Source organism: Acinonyx jubatus, chromosome D1 (genome assembly GCF_027475565.1).
Source record: "Acinonyx jubatus isolate Ajub_Pintada_27869175 chromosome D1, VMU_Ajub_asm_v1.0, whole genome shotgun sequence".
NCBI classification, from domain to species: domain Eukaryota; kingdom Metazoa; phylum Chordata; class Mammalia; order Carnivora; family Felidae; genus Acinonyx; species Acinonyx jubatus.
The window spans coordinates 38,637,816-38,661,143 of record NC_069390.1 but is presented as its reverse complement, the minus strand read 5'-3'; the positions used below and the strand labels follow the sequence as shown (position 1 = coordinate 38,661,143).

Here is a 23,328-nt window from a genome sequence, read left to right as displayed (position 1 = left end):
AAAAATATCCCCTGCCTTAAGGCTATGATATGAAGTACCAAACTCAGTGTCTGGATCCTAGCAGGCACACAAATACCTATTCTCATGAGTGGGGTACAGCTAACTAATGGGAGCCAGCTCAACAGCACACAGAATGACGGAGTATTCTTTGACACATGCTCTGCCCTTAATCTGATATAGACACTGCTTGCCTCTTGTAGGTGACCTTGGCAGGGCAGGCTGACAGAAAATGGCTTTTAAGAAAAATGGCCCATTGGTCTTCCAATCAACCAGAATGGCAGGTAATCCTGTAGTCGGTTGCATGGACACTGCCTCAACTTGACAGAAGACTCAAGCTCCCACCTAGGGCAAGCTCAGTTCCACATTGTATGGAACATGCAGTGTGTTAGTTAGGGTAAAGTGTAAGTTGCTATAACAAAGAAACCTGAAAGGACACCCGTTTAACTAGATACATTTATTTGTCTTTCGTGTCCTAGCTAAGAGATGGTAGGCTGCCTGGCCATTCTTAATATGTAGCTTTTACTTGTGGGTCTAGAGGTAGTTGCAGCTCTCATCATCTCTCAGCCAACAGGAAGGGGGAGCATATGCTCAAGGTTTTTAAGGCAAGATCCTGAAGGTACACATCATTTGCTTACACCCCGTTGGCAGAATTTAGTGACAAGGGCTCATTGAGCTCTAAGGAAGATAAGGATATGTCATCTTTAACTGGATTGCTATGTGCCCAGCTAAACCCAATTACTATGGAAGAAAAAGAGTACAAATAGTGGAGGATACAGCTAGCAGATGGCCATATCTGGCTCATGGGATCATTTTCCTGTTCTAGGTCTATCAGTGGCCCTATCCTTAGGGTAAGTGACCTTCTCAATCATGCTCCTCTTCAAGAAACACCCTTGTCTTGCAACACACATACATACATGGACACCTGTGTGACTCAGAAACGATCTATGGGCCTCAGATCCATGAACAGTGGAATAGCAGATTCAAGTTCTTATGACTGCATGGTATTTCACAATTGACTAGCTCTCTCCATTCTCTTATCTTATTTGATCTTCACCTCAGTTTTGAGAGTTGGGCAAGACTTATTATCTCCATTTTACAACTGTAGAAGCTTTTTCCAGCACTGTGGAAACCTGCCCAGCTCAAGTGCAGAGTACCCGCAAGAACTGGGGATTAACAGCCTCAGGAACAATCTTCCGCCAGGAAGCGATGAGAGTCTGTGACAAATTGCCTCCTACCTTCCTTGTTCCTTGGTGGAAGAATTCTGCCATTGTTCCACATGGTGCCTCAGAGGGTCCCCAGTGGGCCTAAACTACAATTTCCCACAGTGGTAACTCACTCACTCATTAGTGCTCTCCTTACTGACTCTTTTCCCACCCCTGTCTTACTTTCCTTGCTCCCTCATCTAGGACACCCTCCCAAATTATCCACCTACATCAAAGGCCTTGTCTCAGGGTCTGGCCTTTTGCAATCTTTTCCCAAAACTTCCCAAACTGAAGTAGAGATATAGCTTTCTCTTTCCCTGTAGATGATAGTCTATGAAAATGGGAACTTAGAACTCTGGATGGCATGACTTCTATGCCATGACAATCTGAAAACATGTGGCAGATGGACCAATGGGGTCCAAGACTCAGAGCGAGGATCCTGATACTGTGGGCAGCCTGGGATCCAGCCCACCTTGAAGTCCATTCCATTTGTACCTTGACCTCACCATTACTTGGTACCTTGCGCTTCAGGTAATTTTGAGTTTGTTTCTGTCCCTTACAAACAAAAGAGTCCTGGTGAGATGATGTTTATTTTCTTCCTTATGCTTATATTTTTCTATAGTGTAAAACAAAAAACCCATTTTAATGCCCAAAATGACAGAATAAAGTTCCAAAGGAGAAAACAATTTTTGGAAATGTCTTTGACAATGTCACCTTGAATAACCCATGTGGGGGCACAATCCACATTTTTCTCTTAGTATCAGTGAAACCAGGCCTTCATGAAACAATGGAATCACTGAACCATGAGTTGTCATAGGCAATCACACTCTCCAAATGCTCCCACAGTGCTGAGTGACAGAGGGCCTTTCCTTTGTCAGCTCCACCAATCACCCAGACTCTTAGAATGGTTTGGATGTAGCTTCTTATTTGGCCCCAAAGCTGTGCCCAAGTTAATGACTTGGAAAAACATGCCACCATCCATATAATCTGTAAAAAACAGAGCCCTGAATCAGGCATTTCCACTGCAGAGGAAGCATTCACAAATCCTGCACATTTCAATGATGTTTGCATTATTTCTCACAACTGTTTAATTAAATCCTGTGTAAACAGATGGGCTTATCTGTTTGGTCCTAATAGTTGTAAAATTTGGATATTGTGTGATACTGACAATTACAAATATTTGTATTTACCAAGTAATACCCTTTCCATTAAAAAAAAACTCCTTTATGCTAAAGAGAAACTGATTTAGTCTTTATGGAAACATACTATAGCTTTTTGTTCCCATGGCCTTTTTATAGCCAGAGGGATTCACAGATTGCTGGGCATCTCTGGGAAGAGAAATGGAAACAAACCACAGAGCACTGTCACCCTCTGCTTGGAGCTTAAGTACGTCTTCATAGGCAGCTCCATGTCCATGTCTTGGGGTCAGACATAAAAAAAATCTGGTCCAGATAAGATAGGTCCAATTTTCAAAAATATGCAAGTCCTTTAAATAGTAATTTATATATAACTTATATTAAATATTAGAAACAATCCAAATGTGAAGTAATTATTTATTAGTTAAATTGTGGTGTACAATGAAATCTGTGCAGCAATTAAAAATGGTTACAAATGATAATGTACATTTTATGGCAATAGGGCAGAGATATATCAACTCTATATTATAAGTGAAAAAAAAAAGACAGGTCACAAAAAACTATGAATAGCATTATGTAAGTTTCATAAAAACAAAAGCCATCTTTCTACACATGAAAGTCTAGAAAATCTTACAGCGAAATGTTAATAGGATGTATTTTTGGATGGTGGAATATATATGTTTATGTTCTTTGAGCTTTTCCAAATTTTCTGTAATAAACATGTATTATATTTGTAATGAGAAAAACAAAAATGAAAACTAATAAAAACACAAAATAATATGTTTTAGAGAAGGCAGTAAGGTGACATATAAGAAATTAGGAGGCTTGGGGCACCTGGGTGGCTCAGTCGGTTAAGTGTCCAACTTCAGCTCAGGTTGTGATCTCACAGTTTGTGAGTTCCAGCCCTACATCAGGCTCTGCACTGACAGCTTAGAGCCTGGAGCCTGCTTCAGAGTCTGTGTCTCCCTCTCTCTCTGCCCCTCCCCACTCAGGCTCTGTCTCTCTCTCAAAAATAAAATAAAACATTAAAAAAATAAAAAAAAAAAGAAATGAGGAGGCTATTCTAGGATTTTTAAGGCACTCATTCAAAAGCACTAAGTGCCTACTGTGTGTCAGTCCAAGTAGAAATACATAGGCTTTTAAAAAATCAAGCTCTTCTGCCTTTGAAGTGTTCACAGTTTAGAATAGCACCATCTAATAGAATTTTCTGCAATGATGGAAATGTTCTCTGCACTGTCCAGTGCAAGTTGCTTTTGGGTACTAAGAATGTAGTTAGTGTGACTGAAGAATGGAATTTACACTTAATTTTAATTTAAACCTAAGTATCCACAAGTGGCTAGTGGCTTCTGTAGAAGAGAAGACATACATAGAAATAATTAGTATTCACTAAGTGCTAGGGAAGCACACGGGATGGAGATATTAACTCTGTTCATTAAAAGCCTCTGAGAGGAGATACATTTTTGGCGATGGATCTAAAGGTGTAGTTAGAAATTCACCCTGGAGGGAAGAGCATTTTGGGTAAAGGATACTGCAGATGCAGAGGGAGAGACATGACTGGGCCTGACACTTGTAAGAAAGAAAAAAAACAAAAAAACAAAGCAAAAAGGCACTAGGCAAAGTTCATGTCCCATCAAGAAAGATAGGAAGAATAAAACCTAGACAACAATCCAGTAATATTAAGATCTACAGAAATGAGTCATTTTCTTACTTGTCCAGGGAAATAGTGTCACAATTCAGGTAGTAACTTTCAAGTCCACTAAAACCGGATTATCCCAAGGGAGGAGGAGCTCTTTGAGCCAAATACTATTACAGAAGCTTTCATATACTTTATCTCATTTAATCACTACAAAAACCCCATTTTACTGAAAAGGGAAGCAAGGCTCACAGGATAAGTAACCACCCAAGAACACACAGCTAGTAAGTGGCTGGACTTAGGTCTAATATTAAATTACCATAAAAAGATCAACATATGTAAACATATCATGTTAATCCCACCCAGGAAGACATTGAGATTGAAAATAGAAACACTCTATTTTTAATAGAATGTAGAATGTAGACCCTGAGAGATTATGTTAAAAGATTTCATGGATCATTTCTAAGCTCTAATGGTGATATCCCAGGAGACAACTACCATCATGATAAATTAACTCTGGGCTGTCTGTCAAAGATCGTAGACTGAGCTGGCCAGTGTTTTATATAGCCTCATCTTGTATCGAATGCTGCAGATTACTAAAACCAACAGTACCAAATTTGATGCCAATGTCCATGGCCCCTCTAAGCCCAATTTACAAGGGTACCACCAAGTGACAAAATTATAAGGTCCTGAAACTTATCTGTGTTGCCTACTGGTGTATAAAGAGTCTTGAGTTTTCAAAGTCCCACATCCTGGACCATTCTCTTCACCATTTTGCCTTTCTGAACCTTGTTCAGATTCGACTCAATAGCCTTGGTTAACTCCATCAACTGCTTTTATGGTGATGCTTCCCAACATCTGTTCCGCTCTACTTGTGGGAATTCCTGCTAGGTTTGCATGACGTTGAACTCAATTTTTTTTAATCTCACTAACTAGGACAGCAACAGAAGGCTAGGGGAAAAAGGAACATTCAAGAGAAAAAAGAATCTTCTTTACTAACACTGTAAACATAAAATAGCAATTTTCTTGTACTTCATATATTAGAAATTTCTTATTTCCAGTAATGTGAGAGTTGACCTCGGCTACAAGGCTGATATCTCCCATTTTGGGGTTTGAGAAATTTGAGCAGATGAATAAACATAGAAGACTTGAACCTGGAAGGAGAATACTAATTAGTAAACGTATACAACTAGTAAAGCAGTTGTATAAAGGACTAGCCAAAGAATGACCAGAAAAAGGGACAGAGGAAAGAAATAAAGATGTTGTTTACCAGAAAACCATCTATGTTGTCATTATGGAAGGATTAGAAATCAAATTTTCTGATTTAGTTTAGTGTAATTTTAGTTTATTTCATAGTTTAATGTACTCTACAAGGATGGGGGTGGGAGACTGAAGATCATCTTCGTATTCCCCAAGACCATGTTCTTTAAAGGTTCTACCCAACTGAGCTAGGAGATAGAAATGCCAGGACTTTAGGAGGAAGACTAGCCAAATATTAGTGGCTCAGGTCCTTAATTAACTGAATTCCTTTTTCTGAGCTCTGTTCCTCAGAGGAAGACAGTAAAATAGATGGAGGCTGAGTACTTCCTAATAAAAGTAGCCTGTTTGGTGAATATCCTCATTAATTAAACTAGTAGTTTCTAGCACTTAATTAAAAAAATTGTTTATACATTTTTTACATAAATTTATAAATATGACAATTACAACACTGATCGCCAGTCTGTGTGCCTTTCTCTCTCTCTCTCTCTCTCTCTCTCTGTCTTACACACACACACACACACACACACACACACACACACAATGGGATCATATTATACACACTTTAATGCATCTGGCTTTTCTCACACAATGAAAATTTCTCACACCTCATAAAAATCCGAGCCAACTGTGTGGCTCTAAATCACTCTTTTTAACAGCTGGAAATCATTCCATATTTTAGCTATACTATTGATCTAATGTGGATATTTCTCCCCTAGTCCTTTGTTTATCAACCATGCTATAATAAACATTCCTGCACCATGCTGTTGTTTCTTTTGGGTGAGTTGCCAAGAGTGAGATTGCTGGATCAAAGGGTAGTGTAGTTTTTTTTTTTTTCTTTTTCTCTCCCTTTTAAAGAATAGATGCTACTATTTGTTTCTAATTTGCAAGTAACCTTGAGCACTCACTTTTCCTCCCTTGACCTCTGTTTTCTCACTGCAAAAGGAGACGTGTGGGACTATAGATGACCTTGAATGTCCTTTGCAGCTTGTTCTAAACTTGTCTGCTTCTGCGCCTGCGCCCACTGCCCTGTGTTTTGCTGCAGTGTAGTGAGAATCATCACTACTGCTGACTCAGGAACAAATGCCCTGCCTGTCTGAGTCTCAGGATTTGAGACCTACATTTTGCACACAGACTAGTCACTTCACTGAGCCCTTGATTTCCAAGTTCAGACTCTGCTGAAATGCCTTGGTGAGGGAAGCTGCCTTTGATTAGTTGGGTTCTCCCTGACACCCAAGGTCCAAATGAGAGCTGGACAGCAAAGCTGATTACACAGCTCTAAGCTTCTGTCATTTTTGTTGAGATTTACCTTGATCTAAACAAAAGGTGTCTCAGGACACATCCATAGCAGCCTCTGTGTTTGAGCACTTTTTCAGAATGCTCCCAATTTTCCTTTAATGAAGATAAATACTGGATTATTGTGTGACCAAACTACTGAATGAGAAGGGGAAATGTTGCAAAATGATGATCTACTCTGTAAGGCTTTCTGCTCCGTGCATGTCTATCCATTTTAAACCATCCGGACCAGGGAGAAACAACGATTTTACTTGCTAAATCTGAGGGACTTCACACAGATCATTTTTCCAGACTGAATAATAATAATTGCTTATTGATAGCAAACCAGGCAGCTGACCTCACTCTAGGCACTTCACATGCCTACTCTAAATCCCCAACCCGTGAGGTAGGTTAATATTCTTATTATCCTCATTCTACAGATCGAGGATCCCCCCCTTCCCCCTGCAAGGTCACAGAGGCTAGGAGGTGGTGTAGTCTGTCTGCAGAATCCATATTCTTAGCACAAAACAACACTGCAGGGGAACTCAGCAGTAGTGGGCAAGTGGGACAAAATTACTGCACGGGGCTTCTTAACTGTCTTGTTAATGTCACCTGAAACCCACACTGAGAGCCCTCACATCCACCGTCTATAGAAGTTTGATGTGTTCACGGCTCAAAATTAGCTGAACACCGACACAGGCGCTCGCTATAATTATATCCGGAGTGGTGGGGTGGACCAGAGGCAACACAGATTTGGGCTCAAGTCCTGGCTCTGCCCGCTGGCCTTGGGCAAGTTTCTTCCTCTCTCAAATTAGTCCCTCAGCTCTTTCTCACCTGCTGCCCTGGGGAGGCGAGGAGGCTGTAGGGTACTGCCAGCCAGGCTAACCCCAGAGCAGACGCGTGTAAAGGGCCGGCTCCTCTCCCTCCAGCCCCGCTCCCTAGTGCTGTGGAGGGCAGCACCTGGAATGCGCAGGGCCACCTCCAGGCCCTCTCCCTCTTGGGTTCCAGTTTGCCCCCCAAATGTCCTGGCTCAAACACTGGGTCAGGACTGCCACGGGATGGCCTCTTCTTCAGTAGACTCCCCACCCTCATCCAGCAAATGCCGGAGAGACATGGGTTTTCAAAAACAGCTATTTATTTGCTTATCTGCAAGGAGCGGGGGCAAAGTGATCGAGGGCGAAATCAATTACTATTTTTCATCTTTGACAAAGTAATTAAGGCCACAGTGACTGGTTAATTCCGACCGAATGGCTGCGCGGTGATGGATGCGGATTTACGGCCTCTTCGGCGGCCGCGCGCGGGCCGGATTATCACTCCAAACAGGCGGCCGCGGAGGGCGGGGGCGGAGACCCAAGTCCGGAAGACTTGCGCTTTTTATTCTAATTCTTTTTTAATGCTGCGGCTCCATCCCGGCGCTTCCAAGCGTTGACACACAGCTGTACGCACGACGAGCTGCCCCGGGCCACCAGGCTCTGAAGGCTGGCTCTCTCCCGCCCTGCCACCCCCACTCTGCTGCCCGACGGTGCCCGACCCCCCGCCGGCTTAGGAGCTACCCCTCTTGGCCTCCCCGCCCGAGACACCCCCCCCCCCCCCCCGCCTCCACTCGGAACGTAGCCTCTCCTTTCTAGAATCTTGCTTCTAGAAGTGGGGTGAGGTGGGGAGCTCAAGCAGCGTCTCCACCACCATTGCGCCCCCACCCCGCAGCTTTCCCTGCGCGTCAACCTCCTCTGAACTGCCTGACGCGTGACGGGCGCCACGCTGGAACTCAAGTGCGCACTAGGCCAGGGAGGGCCCGCAGGCGACACGTCAGGCCTGGGGACCGATCGGGGGCGGGAGCGTCACTTATGCTCAGGGCTGCAGTTCACCTGGCTCCCCCCCCCCCCCCCCCCCCCGCCCAGCCTGGAACGTCAGTGAGCCCCGGAATGTTGGGGGTGCAGGTGGACGCTCCACCCGCTTCCGCACTTGGCGGGGGCGGCTCAGACGCACGAAGAAAGGCCAGAGCCTTTCCAAGTCGTGACTGTCCACGGTGGAAGTCTGCCCAGGGCCTGCAGGGGGGGGGCCTAATCCGATCCAGGGGCGCATCTCTTGGCGTGGAAGTGGGGGCTGTCAGGCCTGCCCTTACCCTCCTTCTCCTATCCTCGTTTGGCTCGTTGGAAACGGGTCTGTTTCGGAAGAAGCGCCCAGCAGGCTCCCTCGGCTTTCCCGGTGGTTCCCAGAGTCTAGGATGCTTCCCAGCGCCCACCAAGACACGCGCCCCTGCGGGCTTCTCGGCCCCGCCTGTTGTGCTGACCCTTTTCCAGCCAGAGCCCAGCCCGATCCCACACCAGTCTCCCTTACTCCTCCTCCCCGACCCCGCCTGACTTCCCTCGGAGCGGGCCTCCGGAGACAGTGCAGCTGGGCCCCCGCGACGTCCCTATGGGCAGGGTGGGGAAAATTTCCCGGGTTTGAAAGCGACTTTCTAAACCCCAGTTTCCCGGGCTTTAGAACTAGGAATTTCTCAACGGTTGTTACCAAAGCTAAATGGGATAATTCATGGAAAGCTCTTGCACAATGGTTCAATATTGAGAGCTTAATAAATGTTAACTCGAAACTACAATAAAAAGCGGCCTGAACCCCGCAAGGCGGCTCGCCGGGAAGGCTTTATCAAGAAAACCTACGCATCGTTCCATCCTAGTGCAGATCGCGGGTCCCCAGCTGGCCGCCCTCGGAAGGGGCAGACTGGCGAGCCGGTGAGCGGCGGCACCCGAGCTCTCTCGAGCAGTTCGGAAGGAGGCGGGAGGGGGCCCCCCGCAGTGCCCCGGGCGCTCACCGCAATCTGCCGCCGCAGCCTCCGCCTGCGGCCTCCGCGGCTTTGTCCTCCTGCCGCGTGGGGACGGCCCAGCCAAGTGCAACGGAGCCGACCCCGAGGCTGTGGGCCGGGCTGCGAGCGTCAGGGAAGGGACAAAGTGCCCTCCTTGGCTCCCCACCTCCGGGGCGAGGCGTTCCCCGAATGAAGCTGGCCAGAAAGGAGACAGGGAGGTGTTTTGTTACCAATCCCCTTGGAGTCTCCAAACCAACCCTTCTTTGCAAAGATGTTTTCCCTTTCTTCTGATTGTAGCCATTGCTTTATACCAAGAAAATCCATCGTTTTATCTTTAGGGCCACCCCTCACTTGCGCCGCAGTACAGTAGAACGTCCTCCTGTGGCTTCCCGGTTGGCCATCCTGCCGCCTGGCTCTTGAAGATCGCTGTCTGGAGGATCTCTCAGACCTTGCGCTTCCACATCTGGCCTGCTGTGGTGGGTTTTTATTGAGAGGGCTATGAAAAAAGAATGGGTTTCCGTTTGACTTTGAAAGTGACCTAAGAACGAGATCACTGTTGGAAATAATATCCTCTTTGTCGAAAGTATTTTCAGAGGTGTCTAAAAAATACAATGAGAACAGTCATAATTTTACTCAGAATTTCTTTTGTGTTAATAGAGATACAATAGGAATGCAAATACTAGCGAAACTCCTAGTTTTCTGGAAGGGCTGTCTAACAGCCCTCTAAAGTGGTTGTCTGCGAGTAAAGCTGTGAGGATCTGAAGCCCACATACACTCAGGCAGGTACACCATTATAAATGTTATAAATGCAGGACCCGTGAGCACTGGCCATTGCAGAGCTGTGCCGTTACATGCAGACCCTTGATCTCAGGGTAATATTGCGGAACCCGCTGCCTGCAGATTCAGAGAGACAGCCAAGGGAACCAGAGGAAGGGAAAGACAGAAATATGACAGTAATTTAATTCCTTCCCCCTCACCCACCTCGTAGCCCAATCCGCTCTGTTGGCGGCTGCGCCTCGCCTTGGGTGCAGTGGGACGTGTCCCTCCCATGTTTCCCTTAATTAGGAGGAGGCAAACTTCTGTCATCCCCTCCCGCCGGCTTCGGTTTAGTAATCAGACCCATATGAGTCACGCCGAACACGCAGCCCCCTCCTGCCCGAGGGACAACTGGCCAGCGTACTCTCTGCTGTTGTCCCTTTAAAACTCGAATCCAAGGGGGTAATGATTTATCAAACTTGTATTATCAAGAAAATGTCAAACGAAGGGCACCTTGCTTTGCACTGACGCAAACCTGGCCTTTCCCAAGGAGATATAGAAAGCGCCTCTCTTGTTGGAGTCAAACCCAGTCTTCTCAATAGCTGGTTTCACTCTCTGCCCGTTCAATCTGTTGCCCGTGTCAGACATGGTGAGTGTTTGCTTTTGTTCTTTTTAGAGGAAAGAGAGCTGCGGGTGGAGGAAGGGCAGATTCGTTTAGAGTACTTCTTTTTGAAGTGTTCTATGCATTTTGGAAGAAGAAGGGAGGGCAGTCTTCACAGCCGTAGGTATTTGTTCTTGTGAGCATCACCTGAGGTCGGAAAGAGGTTTCTGAAGCTCTGTAGAGCAGAGATCCCTATCTTCTAACTGTGATCCCAGGCACTGTCCTCGGTGCTGAAAAGCCAGGTGCCGGTACTGAGGCTAGTCGCTGAGTCCTAGAGGCTTTTGAGATAACAATGCTTGCTGGAGATAAGGTGTTTAGATTTGGTGCAAATTAATGAGTTCTGACCTGTGCATTTATGAAAGACGGTTAGACGAGATGCACGAGGTTGAGGTGAAGGTAATATGGTCATTCTTACAGTGTAATAGTAAATATTGGTGCTAATATTCAGGAAGCCCTGAAAGATTACACGAGTGGATAAAGCAGATGGAAAAACCATCACTTGCAGATCTTTTAATTTGAAACTCAGTTGAGAAAAAGCAAATGAAAATTAGTCCTGAGTTTTGGTCCCCAAGCATGAAGGGCATTGGACACTCTTGTAACTAGTTACTGAAGGGGGAAAGAGAACCAAAAAACTTTGCATGTTCTTTTACATATCTGGAAATCTGGGAGTGAATGTAGGTTGTGTAAGATAACAAACCTGGTTACTGTCTTGTGTTGTACATCTGGTTTGTTATGGTTATTTTGTGGTGGTGGTTGTTCTTGTTTTGCTCGGGATCATTATTTCTGCCTTTGCTACCTGGAGGGCGAAGATGGGGTTGGAAATGCTGGGATTCGTTCAACCCATTTGGCCTGAAACACTCGTAGGTGCCAGGGCATCAGCTTTGTGGCCGCAGCTTGCCTATAGCTTATTTAAAAAAAAAAAAAAAGGCAATGTGCATTATTGAATGACAAAGGAAATGGGGCGGAAAATTAAAGAATCTTTCTACTATGGTGATGGGGAGGTGGGCACCCTACAGCCGTGATGTGAAATCCAAAGAGGGTGGGGAGCTCATGGCTGTAGGGTTATTTCTACCCTCCTTTGCTACCCCCTACAAAAACACATTTCTGCCTATTTTCTTAGTTCTCCCACCATCAGGGAGGAGAATATTAACTGCTTTATGCCATCTGGTTATCGACAAGACAGGCAAATTGAGAAATACAGTTTTTCTTGGAGAAGGAAAAAAAAAAATCCAGATGCCAGTTTATTCCCGAGATATTGGGACCTGAGTGGTGAACGGACCCGAGTGGTGTCTGGACCTGAGTGGTGAACGTCTTTACATGTAGATACAGGTATTTTTAGAGCTACCGTGACTTTCTGTGCGTGTGTGTATGTTTGTGTGTGCACGAACTTCACGTTGTATTTGCAGGATTGCGGTGCTCCCAAGGAAATGAATAAACAACCAGCCAACAGCCTGGGGGCGGCGATGGCGCTGGGCCACCATGCTGGCCCGTGCGCGCCCAGGACGAGCCCGGAGCAGGAGCTTCCCCCCGCCGCCGCCGCCGCCGCCGCCGCCGCCGTGGCGCCGACGCCGCGTGTGCCCAGGTCCGCTTCCACCGGCGCCCAAACTTTCCAGTCCCCTGACGCGCGAGCCTGTGAGGCGGAGCGGCAGGGAGTGGGGGCTTGCAAACTCAGTAGCCCGCGGGCGCCTGCGGCCTCGGCAGCTCCGAGGGACTTGAGCGAGGCGCGCGGCGCGCAGGCCGCAGCTCCTTCTGGGGCCGCCGGGCCCGGCAACGCTCTGCATTGTAAGATTCCGGCCCTGCGCGGCCCCGAGGGGGATGCTAACGTGAGTGTGGGCAAGGGCACCCTGGAGCGGAACAATACCCCGGCCGTGGGCTGGGTGAATATGAGCCAGAGCACCGTGGTGCTGGGCACGGATGGAATCACGTCCGTGCTCCCGGGCAGCGTGGCCACCGCTGCCGCCCAGGTAAGCAGGTCGTGCTCGGCCCGCACCGCCTCCCGCCCCCTAGGTGTGCGAGGCGAGCCGGGCCGTGGTGGGTGCACGTGTGCTGATGGGGAGACCGGTTGGCAGTGCCAGGTAATGGACGCGGGAGGCAGCTTTGGGGCTTTGGAAGCTCGCGCTGCGCTGGGGTCCCCAGTTCAGGGCTCAAGGGCTGTTGTGACCCTGCCAGAGGAATCACGATCTCAGGAGCCGCCACGACCTGTCTCTTCCCAACCTCAGTAGTCGCGCAAATTCATGCAGGCTCATGAAGCGGTTGAGACAGATAGATTATGAAAACAAGACTCCCCCTTTTGTCCATGAGTGAGTCTTTTCTTTAAAATATTTTTCCTTAATTAGAAAAATTAAGAAATACAGAGGAGCCCTCTTCCCCTCCCCCTGTAGGGAATAACAGTTTAAGTGCAGTAGTACCTTTCGCTTAGAGTGAAATTATCACATGAGAACTCATTGAGGAGAGGTGGGTGTACATGAAGCTACTACTGAAGCTTAAGCTTCAGGGCTCTTCCAAAACCCAGTACCTAGTTTTTCATCATAACTTTGTATATGTTGTTGTTGTTGTTGTTGTTTTCTTAAAGAGAATCTATCTCTTTAGCTCCATGCCTGGACCTGCCTCTACATTTGATCCTTTACACTCAATGAGAGGCATGAAAAACTCACAGAGCAAATCCCAATCCTGGGTTCAGGATAAGGCAACTACTGCTGCTTATTATTACCCTCTCCCATACAGGCTCTTGTCTTCCATTTCCCTCCAGTCTCTCTGCTTCCTCTGATCTCTTCCTTTCTCTGTCCTGTCTCACCTACTTGAGCTCTTCCTTTTCCATCCCCTGCCTTTCTGCTGTCTCCTCTCCTTCCCCTGTCTGGGGGGCTAGGCATGTGTTGAGCAGCTGAATCTAAACATCTGCCTATGTGAGATTTCCAGTTTATACAGCCCTTCTGTTCGGTGACACGCTAGTATTTACACACACGCGCACACACACACACACACACACACACAGGCCCACACCTCAAGAACCGAGCTGTTGGAATAATAACTAGAAATGAACATACACTTAGACCTTCCCACTTGCCCCTGGTTTTGGTGTCCACTTCTGGAGCGTTTGTCTGTATATATTAACTGCCTCTGACAGCATGTGCCCAACAGTGTGACCCCAGATGGAGGCAGAAGATTGTTTCAAATACCTTGCTTAACCTCCGCACTGCGGCAAAAGCGCAAAAACGGCTGAAACTCCCACCCTTTTAGCCTGAGAAGAATTGGAGGGTGGGTGGGGCTGGAGGTGGTGTGCCTGGCAAAGGACTGTGGAGGGGATGCTGAAGATGTTCAGAGTAGATTAAGCCCTGCATTTGCCTATTCTCAGCTCTGCCCATTTTTCTGTTCTTGCCTTCCTGACACCTACCTCAGCCCTCCTCCCTTCCAGAGACTTCCTCTTCTCCTGACAGCTCCTTTACTCTCCACAGCCTGTGGAACAGTGTGAGACATACCAGAGTGCTAGAATAGCAAATGGAGTGTGACGGAGGAAATAGAGGCCGGGCAGTGGCTTGGGTCCTTGGAACCTTGGTGTGGTGTCCAGGCGTCCTGAACATTTAGAATTTGTTGAGGTGGTTTCATCTTCTTCCTTTTCTGCTTAGTAGTGAGGCATTCCAGAAGGAGATACTGCCCCTAAGAGAGCATCTTAGTGTGAACTTGGAGAGGCAAGCCTCAAAGGTCCATAGATGGTTGGAACTGGAAAGCGCCTCAAGGGATAGTTCTTCTCAGCCCCTCATTTTATAGATGGGAGCACAGAGGCTCAGAGAGCATGTGGCTTGCCTGGGATTATCCAGATGGTTAGTGGTAAAGTTTAGACCAGAACTCAACGCTTTAGATGTCTCGTCTCTTGCCATATCTACCTTCTCTGTTCTGCCTCTTGTTTCACACCCACACCTCTCTCCAGCCCATTTCCCTTGCCCTGGTGTTGAAAGGTGCCCCCCCCCCCCCACCTTACACTAGCAAATCAGGTAGGTTCTGCCTATAGACTTTGGCAGAGAACATGAGGCAGGGGCTCTGGCTGGCTTCAGGCATTGCAGCTCTATTTCTGACCTAGCAGACTCCAGAGGGAGAAAGGGCTGAGGAAGGAGTGTGTTGAGGGTTTTGGGGAGAGAGGGGTTGGTTAGGGATCTGCTTGCTGGGGATTCTAGGCATGATATTGGGGAACTGCTTGCCAACTGAACTCTTGGTCAGGGGTTGGGGATGGAGGGACCTGCTTGCAATCAACCAACAGGTTCAAGGTTTGGGGAAAGCTGCTTGCTGGTGTGCCCTGACTGCAGGATTTGGGAAGGAGGGGTCTAAGGGTGTGTTGAAGATGAATCTTCATATCAGAATTGGGGGCCTGCTTGCTGAAAGACTTTCAGTGCAGGGGTGAGGGGTAAAGGCTCTGCTTGTAGATGCATCCTCTCTCTTCAAAATTGGGGTCCTGCTTGCCAATGCATCCTCAGTTGGAAAATGGGGGCCTGCTTGCTGGGAAAGACCCTCAGCAGGGGGGATGGGCGGAATGGGGCCTGCTTGCCGGTGGCCCCGGGGCTGTTATCCGACAATGTGCTTTTCCGCCCCCAGGAGGACGAGCAAGGGGATGAGAATAAGGCCCGAGGGAACTGGTCCAGCAAACTGGACTTCATCCTGTCCATGGTGGGGTACGCAGTGGGGCTGGGCAATGTCTGGAGGTTTCCCTACCTGGCCTTCCAGAACGGGGGAGGTATGGCTTTTCCGGTCTTTCCGCCTGCGGAGGGGCGGGGCGGGCACTTGTGGGTTGGGGAGGCACCAGGAGCCTCGGAAAGGGCAGGGAGGGGAGGCTGGGAGCAGCCTCCTCGCTCCGGCTCCATCCCCCGTAGGCATCGGTGCTAAGCCAGAGGGCAGGAGCCACCGTAACGGTTTGGCACTAGATCCAGGAGGCTTTTGTCTGAAGATGGAGCTCAGGAGAGAGGGGGGCCTCCATGATCCCCCACTGGTCCAGCTTGGGGGACTGGGTCCTGAGCCAAGCGGGCATGGCCGCATTCAGAATTCAAACTCTGATTTAGCCAAGAAATATTCTTGTAGCAGTGCACTCTGTGCACTTAAATGGCAGTAGCTGTGTGGTCCTGGACACCAAATTAAGGACGGTTTAGGATTATAACCTGGAAATCCGAGCCTACATAGGAGACCTTGCAAATGGGTGTTTGAGTTGTGCAGAATGCAGGGTGCTGGTGACCCAGGAGGGGGGAGTGCAGAGGGGCCGGGGTCTGTACTCTCCAGAACCTCTCAGAAGTACCCACACACATACATCCCCTTGGGCACAAGCAGGACATATTTTGACTTTAGCCAAGTTGTTTGGCAAAAAAAATGGTTTTCATTTTGTTTGTCTTCACTGGGTGGAAGAAGCTGCTTTTGAAGGAAAACCATTTCTGAAATGGTGAGGATGCCAGTTAGGTACGTACCAGCTGCCAGGCCCCTTGGATCCAGTGTACCTCTTATGTACACACTGAGGAGGAGAGAGCCCGCCCATTCAAGGTCCTCTTTGCTGGCGCTCTCCACCTTGAGGCACCTTGGCCAGGGCCTCGCCCCCACATTGCCTAAACTGACAAGTCCCCCTCTAGGAATAGGAATTTGCAACTAGGACCTCCTCCTAGGACCAAAGAGACCCCCTCCCCACCAAGTTAGGGTTTTTTTGTTTTTTGTTTTCTCTTGGGTGGCTCCAGACAGCAGACAGGTGCTGCACCACCAGATGATTAAAACGGAAAAATATGCCTTCTCCCCTCCAATTCCAAATTAGGACACATTGACAAGTACTTATGAGGATGGCCGATCATTTGCAAACAGAGGTGCCCTGGAAACAGAAGAACATGTGCTGGCCACACAAAAATAGGAACCCTAGCTGGGTTTCCGCTTGGTTTTCTATAAGAATCCCAGTCCAGGGTGCAAGAAGTGGGCCGGAGATGCTATAATAAGTCTTCCAGTGACAGATAGTGGTGGGAGGTGGGGGAGGAGCTAGGGAGGGCCTTTCAGCCAGGGCAGTTTGGCATGCCAGAAGTACCCATGTTTTGCTCCTCTGGGGATCCGCGAAGTGTGGGTCTGCGTCTGGCCCAGTGGCCAGGTTCCTGCTCCCGGTTCCAGGAGCTCCTCACGTAGCCATGCACGGGGAGGGGGAGGCAGACTTTTCTACACTGCGGCTTCCAGCCCCGCAGCCCACAGCACTGGGTGGAGAGCTGGCCTCCTCCTTCTCTGAGCGGGGGAAGGATTGCATAATCCACCCTTCTCCAAAACCCCATCTGGAGAGGCTAGAGCAGGACCCCCCCCCCCCCCCCCCCCCCGTTTTACTCCCCAAGAGCTTGAGGCCCCTGCTGGGCTTTCCTCACCTGGAGGGGCCCAGGCAGGAAAGGCCTTTCAGCCCAGACAGGAAGTTGGAAGAAGTGTGACCAAAAAGAGTAGAACAGAGAAAAATCAGCTTTCCTTTCCTGGAGCACAGCGTTCTGGGTTCTGGCATCCCTAGTGCCTGAATTGGCTCTGACCCATGCAACAGTGCTTACTGGTCCAAGTCATTTCAAAGATCATGGCTGTTCCCTAAGGCCCTCCCAAACGATCTTAATTCTTGAAGGGAATGAACCCCAGAGAACCCCCATCAGTTGAGGCAGCCTCCCTACTACTACTGTCCTGTTTGCAGGGAGCAGGGTGGGGGGCATTCCAGGGAATAAAGAGATGAAGGGCTGACAACCTCTGGGGGCTCCAGTCTAGGTAAGACACTATGTAAATATTGGGAGGTGCTCAGTGCCTAGGGAAGTATTGTGGGAGGACAGAGAAGGGAGGCTTCTTGAAGGAGGAAGCATTTGAGTTGACCTTGAAGGATGGAAGGGATTTTCATGTGGAGAAGAAGGTTGAGAAGTGTGTGGTGGCTGGGGTGGCGGAGAGAGGGATTTTCTAGCCACTTGTCTGGCAGAGCAGACACAGCACTGAGTGGCAGGAGGTGTGCAGGTAACTCAGGGTATTGCACAGGAGGGCTCCTGGAGTCTACCTTAGTAGATATCGGGTCCTTGGAGGGTGGAGATGCCGAGACGATTTCACCAAATATGACTCTAGTAGTGAGTCACAGGTGTGGATTTATTGAATGCTGGAAGAGCTTAATTTGGGCGACGTTGAAATGCTGTAATAAGAAAAGGAAAAGAAGAGAAAAGAATAAAACCCCACCATGACACAACCCCTAGCAACCCATCCAGGAGGGAATTGGGAAAAGTAGTGTGTTTGTTGGGTACTCTGGACTGAACTTGGTACAGGAAGGCTGTTAAATGTCCCGGGGTCCCTGTGGTTGAGCTGGAATGTCAAAAGTTTCTTGGAAAATGAGGGGGAGCCAGCTCCCACCTCAGAGGGTGAATGTGGGCCAAGGTGGCCTTGGCCTCCGAGGGCTTCTCACTTCTCACTCTGTCTTTCCAAGGTGCTTTCCTCATCCCCTACCTGATGATGCTGGCTCTGGCTGGGTTACCCATCTTCTTCCTAGAAGTGTCACTGGGCCAGTTTGCCAGCCAGGGGCCAGTGTCTGTGTGGAAGGCCATCCCGGCCCTACAAGGTGAGTCCGCCCTGCCTCCCAGCCTCCTCAGCCCTCTTCTGCTCTCTCTGGCACCATGCAGCCCCCAGGAGGGAGACCTGCTTTTGTGAACAGGATAACTCACATTTTCCTTTATTTGATCCATTCTACCTCTGGGACCCTCTGAAGAATGGCCCAAGATTGCCTCTGGCATTGGTCTGTTCCTTGCAGAATGCCTCAATCTCCCTGATGGACACAGAATCCACTCCACTATTTGTGTATCCATCTGTGAAAGAGAGCCAAGACCTAGGTCCCCTCCCTGTGCCCAACTGTAAGAATTCCCTAGGACTTGGACTGGAATGAGTCCCTGGAAATCTTGCTTCCACAGGCTGTGGCATCGCAATGCTGATCATCTCCGTCTTAATAGCCATATACTACAATGTGATTATTTGCTACACACTTTTCTACCTGTTTGCCTCCTTTGTGTCTGTGCTGCCCTGGGGCTCCTGCAACAACCCTTGGAACACGCCAGAATGCAAAGATAAAACCAAACTTTTATTAGGTAAGTTTGGATATCCCTACGTTAAGTGGTGGGCAGAGATGAAAACAACCAAATATACTTAATTCTAACATTTAGGGAGCTCATGGCTCAGAGGAGGGGTGATGACATTTTTGTTTGCCCATGACTAACTGGAGTGTTTGTTAAAAATGCAGACTTAGAGGCCCACTGGGTAGTCTGATATATTAGATTTGGATGGGGTTGGGAAATTCGCATTTTAGCAAGGTCTTCAGGTGACTCATATGTACTGTACAATTTGAAAAAAATGGGGTCCTAGAGTGTAGGAGAGTGATGCCTGTGATCCTGGATCACACTTCACAAAATACTGCTCAGTGCATGAGGTAACTAGGAGAACAGATACTTGAGTGGCAGACCTCTGATAGAGATTAGAAACGTGCATAATGTAGTACCTAGAAATAGGGAAGTCTGCCTGGGGAGTCAGGGAGAGTTCCTGACCGTTCAAACCTGAAATCCCCTAGGACGGGAGGGCTTGTGGGGAGCTGTCAGCTTGCTGGGTCAAAGGCAGGTGGGTGGAAGTGAGGAGGAGCAGGGCAGACTTGTCAGCAAGGCTGTCTGGCCTAAATGACATCTTTGCCCTTGACGGTACATGGGTCTTGGGCAGGTAACCTTTCTCTCTGGATCTGCATTTTTGTCACTTGTAAAGTAGGAATAATAGTGTTCTTTATCCTACCTACCTCACGGGATTGCTGTAAGGAAGCCAGAAACAAAGGATATGGGAGCAGCTGGAAAAGTATAGCCTTCTACAAATAGAAGGTGCCTCGGTCACCTTTGTCACCTTTGAAACCTCTCTGTCATTTCAGTGGGCACCAATAAGCAAGTAGTTTCTTCTTTTTCCAGCAGATCTGTTATTCCCCTTAAGCTCAATCTGTGCTGAGGTCAGAATCTGTGATCTCTACATGATTGGCTCTTAGTGTAGGCCCCCAAATCAGCTCCTTTGCCCTTACAGCCAGCACATTGCAGAATGAGGGCATTATTTAACCCTTTGAGTGTGTTATGAGAGAAAGATGAATTCTTCCCTGCCATATCCTTGTAGACATGCACATACCTAGAGGCAGTAATTCACACTGGAGTATTTTTACACACATTGTGCATATACATACATGCCATGACCAACCTCCACCTAGAGTGGCTTTGACTAAGGCTGAAAAAGAGCTAAAACTAAAGACCTGTGCCCATGGAAGTCAAACCCTGTGCACCTGGAAGTATTCAGGAATGCGGGATGGGGTGTGTGGAGGTTCCCAGGTGGGTGGCTCGACGAGAAGCGTCCGTTAAACTCTCTTTGCCTCAGTGTTCTCACAGTCTCAGTGTTGGTGGATTCTTGGCTTAGGGCAGCAGTTCTCAGCCCAAGCTGCTATACATCAAATCACCCGGGGAACTGACAAATCAAGACATCCCTTAGGGTCCACATAAGACTAATTAAATCAGACAATTTAGGGATAGAGTCAAGGATCGGTAGTTTTAAAGTGCCCCAGGAACCAAAGAACCACTAGGTTGGAGTTTGATCACACCTGTTATTGATTTAGATGCCCTTAACCATTTTTGGAATGGAATGCCCCCTCTCCTTGCCTGCATTTCTGCCATCCCAGTGGTCACCTCTACAAAGCTGCTCTCTGGGAGAATTCCACTCAAAAGCTGTTCATGGATTCACAACTAACAATTAGGTGCTGGAGTGCCCTCCTGGAACATTTTCTAGGATGTAGAGTCTAGAATGCAGAAATACCTCAAGGTCATCCCCCAGACTTGCCTGTCCTTCCCAGATTGTGCCCGGGAGGGAGGTCACTTTTCAAGGGAGAACCTGCTGGAGGAGGACTGCTGGCTTGAATCAGGCTCCATGGGAAGTTTCCCTGGGGACTTCCATCAGGAACCATAGATGTCATGGTGATCAGTGTCCCACAGCTGTCCTCCAGGAGGGGCAGTAGTTCAGAAACAACATTCTCTTCAACAAACATATCCACTAATATTTGTGTGGCACCTTCACACTTAAATAACAGCTAGCACCACTTTCGACATGCCAAGCACTATGGGAACACTTTTACTTGTATTACCAACACACAACAAGTCAACACATGGCTTCTATTATTATTCCCATTTTACAGATGAAAAAGCTGGAGCTCAAGGTCATAGAGCTCACTCTGTGGTAGACCTGGGATTTGAACCCAAGTTTGCCTGCCTCCTAAGGCCACGGTTCTAAAGCATCATGCCAAATGCTCCCCAGTCTACAAAGCAGCTTTATAAAAGATGTCCCTGCTCTTCCTAATAAGAGCCCTAAGAGTTCCAAGGGGCAGGTGACATGATTACCATTTTGCAGTTGAGAAAGTGAACTTGAAGAGAGTGGAAGGGTCAGGCTGTAAATCGAAAGGTAGAACCAGCACCGAGATTTAGATGTCGTGACTGCTGATTGCCTGCTCATCCAGGATTCCCGAAGGCTCCTTGGTCCATCAGGTTCTGCCCCATCAGTCCTGGCAGAGTGACATCAGTCCATGTGTTCCCTAACTGTCTGTTAGGGACTGAGATTCCCTGGGCTAAAAAGAAAGCTTGTCCGAACAGTCGTTTGACTTAGTATATCCACTTCTGGGGATCAATCTTAAGGGGGGAAATCAAAGACCCAGATAAGACTTATACATGATTATTCATTGTAGCCACATTTACAGTCTTGGAAAACACTAGAAACACTTCAATGTGTGACCAAAATGCAAATAATTCTTGAATAATCCCATAGTTCAAATAAACTGTAGTGCATCCATAGAATGAAGTATTCTGTAGTCATTAAACATGAATATTCATAAAACACGGAGAAATCCTCCCCCAAATACACAAAATGTTTACTGACAGATTTGGGACCATATTTTCTTTTCTACCTTTTCTATCATGGACACATTTATTTTATAGCCAGAGTGTGTGTCTGTGTGTATATATACACACTTATATTCGTTTGTGTGTACTTTTTTTTTTTTTATTTGAAGCAAGCTGAGCATGTTATCTAGACCAGGAATGTGGGAAAGGGTGCTCCTGGATTTGTGAAGTTTCCAGTCTGGCGGATGATAACATTAAAGGCAGAGTAATGGCATTTTACAGCTAAGCTCCTAGTTGACTGGTACAAACCATAAAAACTATGCAAGCTCTGAGCAGAGAGAGACAATGGACATTTTTCACTCTGATTATTCCCTGGGAGCATATGAACAGGCTGGACAGATTTTTATCTTATTCTTAGCAAGTGCTTTAAATTCCACTCCCATTGAAAACAATTTTTTTTAATGTTTATTTTTGAGAGATAGAAACAGAGCACAAGTGATGGAGGAACAGAGACAGAGGGAGACACAGAATCTGAAGCAGGCTCCAGGCTCTGAGTTGTCAGTGCAGAGCCTGACGTGGGGCTTGAACTCATGGACCACTAAATCATGACCTGATCTGAAGTCGGACACTTAACTGACTGAGCCTCCCAGGCGCCCAATCCCCCACTTTTTTTTTTTAAATTTTTTAATGTTTATTTATTTTTGAGACAGAGAGAGACAGAGCATGAACGGGGGAGGGTCAGAGAGAGAGGGAGACACAGAATCTGAAACAAGCTCCAGGTTCTGAGGTGTCAGCAGAGTCCAACGCGGGGCTCGAACTCACGGATTGCGAGATCATGACCTGAGCTGAAGTCAGACGCTTAACCGACTGAACCACCCAGGCACCCCAATCCCCCACTTTTCTAAAGCAAGTTTCCAATCTTCACTCTTTCTCTGTGCAGTCCCTCCATCTGTTCGCTGTGCTGTCTGCACATGACTGTGTTCCATTACTGAGGCCAGGCTCTCCCTTGTGGAAGTATCGGTCCTTTGGGGTCCTGGGGTGACTTAGAAAGGGCGGTGGTGGACTGACTTGCAGCAGTCAGGCTGCTCTTGAACTTGCTGCTCTTGAGTTCTCTTGAACTCACAAGTCATGAGTTCAGATGGTGGATATCCCAGACCCTTTCCCAAATGGCCATTGTGAGAAATGTTTAGAAAATGGAAAAATCCCTTCCCCTAGCGCAGTGTTCCACAAATAACCTCCAGGCTCAGCCTCTGTCCTATAGCTGCCCTACCATGTGATAGCGGGCCACTGGTCTCAGAGGAGGAATTGGATAGCTCACAGTGATGACTTTCAGTCATAGCGAGGAAGTGTTTATCCCATGGCCGGCTCAGCATTGCTAGGGTCATATCGCTCCAGGAGCCTGACTCACCACCGGGATGCCAGGGCCCTGTACCCCAGCCCCCCCAGCCCTGGCTCTGTCCATTGTTAGAGGCTGGGCTTGCAGCATGTTTCTAAGGTGTGGGTTTTAAGACTGTCTTCCTTAGGAGGACTCAACCTTTCAGATGTCTAATGGAGAATAGCTAATCCATGCCCTGCCAACTGAGACCAGCGACTGTTCTGTGAAATTAGGAGCCGACTGGGTCATTTAAAATGGGAACAACAAAAATACCATTTCTATTCCTGGAATGGCTTAATTTTCATTAGAACTTTAATTAAATGATCCCTTTTCTCCCTGGT

The 23,328-nt window shown here is 47.8% G+C and overlaps 1 protein-coding gene across 2 annotated transcripts in view; it reads left to right on the top strand.

The window, feature by feature from the left end:
• The first annotated feature begins 1,153 nt into the window (after window positions 1-1,153).
• Window positions 1,154-23,328, top strand: part of SLC6A5 (solute carrier family 6 member 5) — a 66,037-nt gene continuing 43,862 nt past the window's right edge. The window contains exons 1-4 of one of the 2 annotated variants that reach the window (XM_053203380.1): window positions 11,862-12,684; window positions 15,305-15,443; window positions 18,150-18,281; window positions 18,628-18,801. In XM_053203380.1, coding sequence (XP_053059355.1) covers window positions 12,148-12,684; window positions 15,305-15,443; window positions 18,150-18,281; window positions 18,628-18,801 — 982 coding nt within the window. In that variant the 5' untranslated portion in view covers window positions 11,862-12,147. Of the gene's footprint in view, window positions 1,734-11,861; window positions 12,685-15,304; window positions 15,444-18,149; window positions 18,282-18,627; window positions 18,802-23,328 lie in introns of those variants that run through there. The other variant, XM_027072992.2, reaches the window with a different exon arrangement.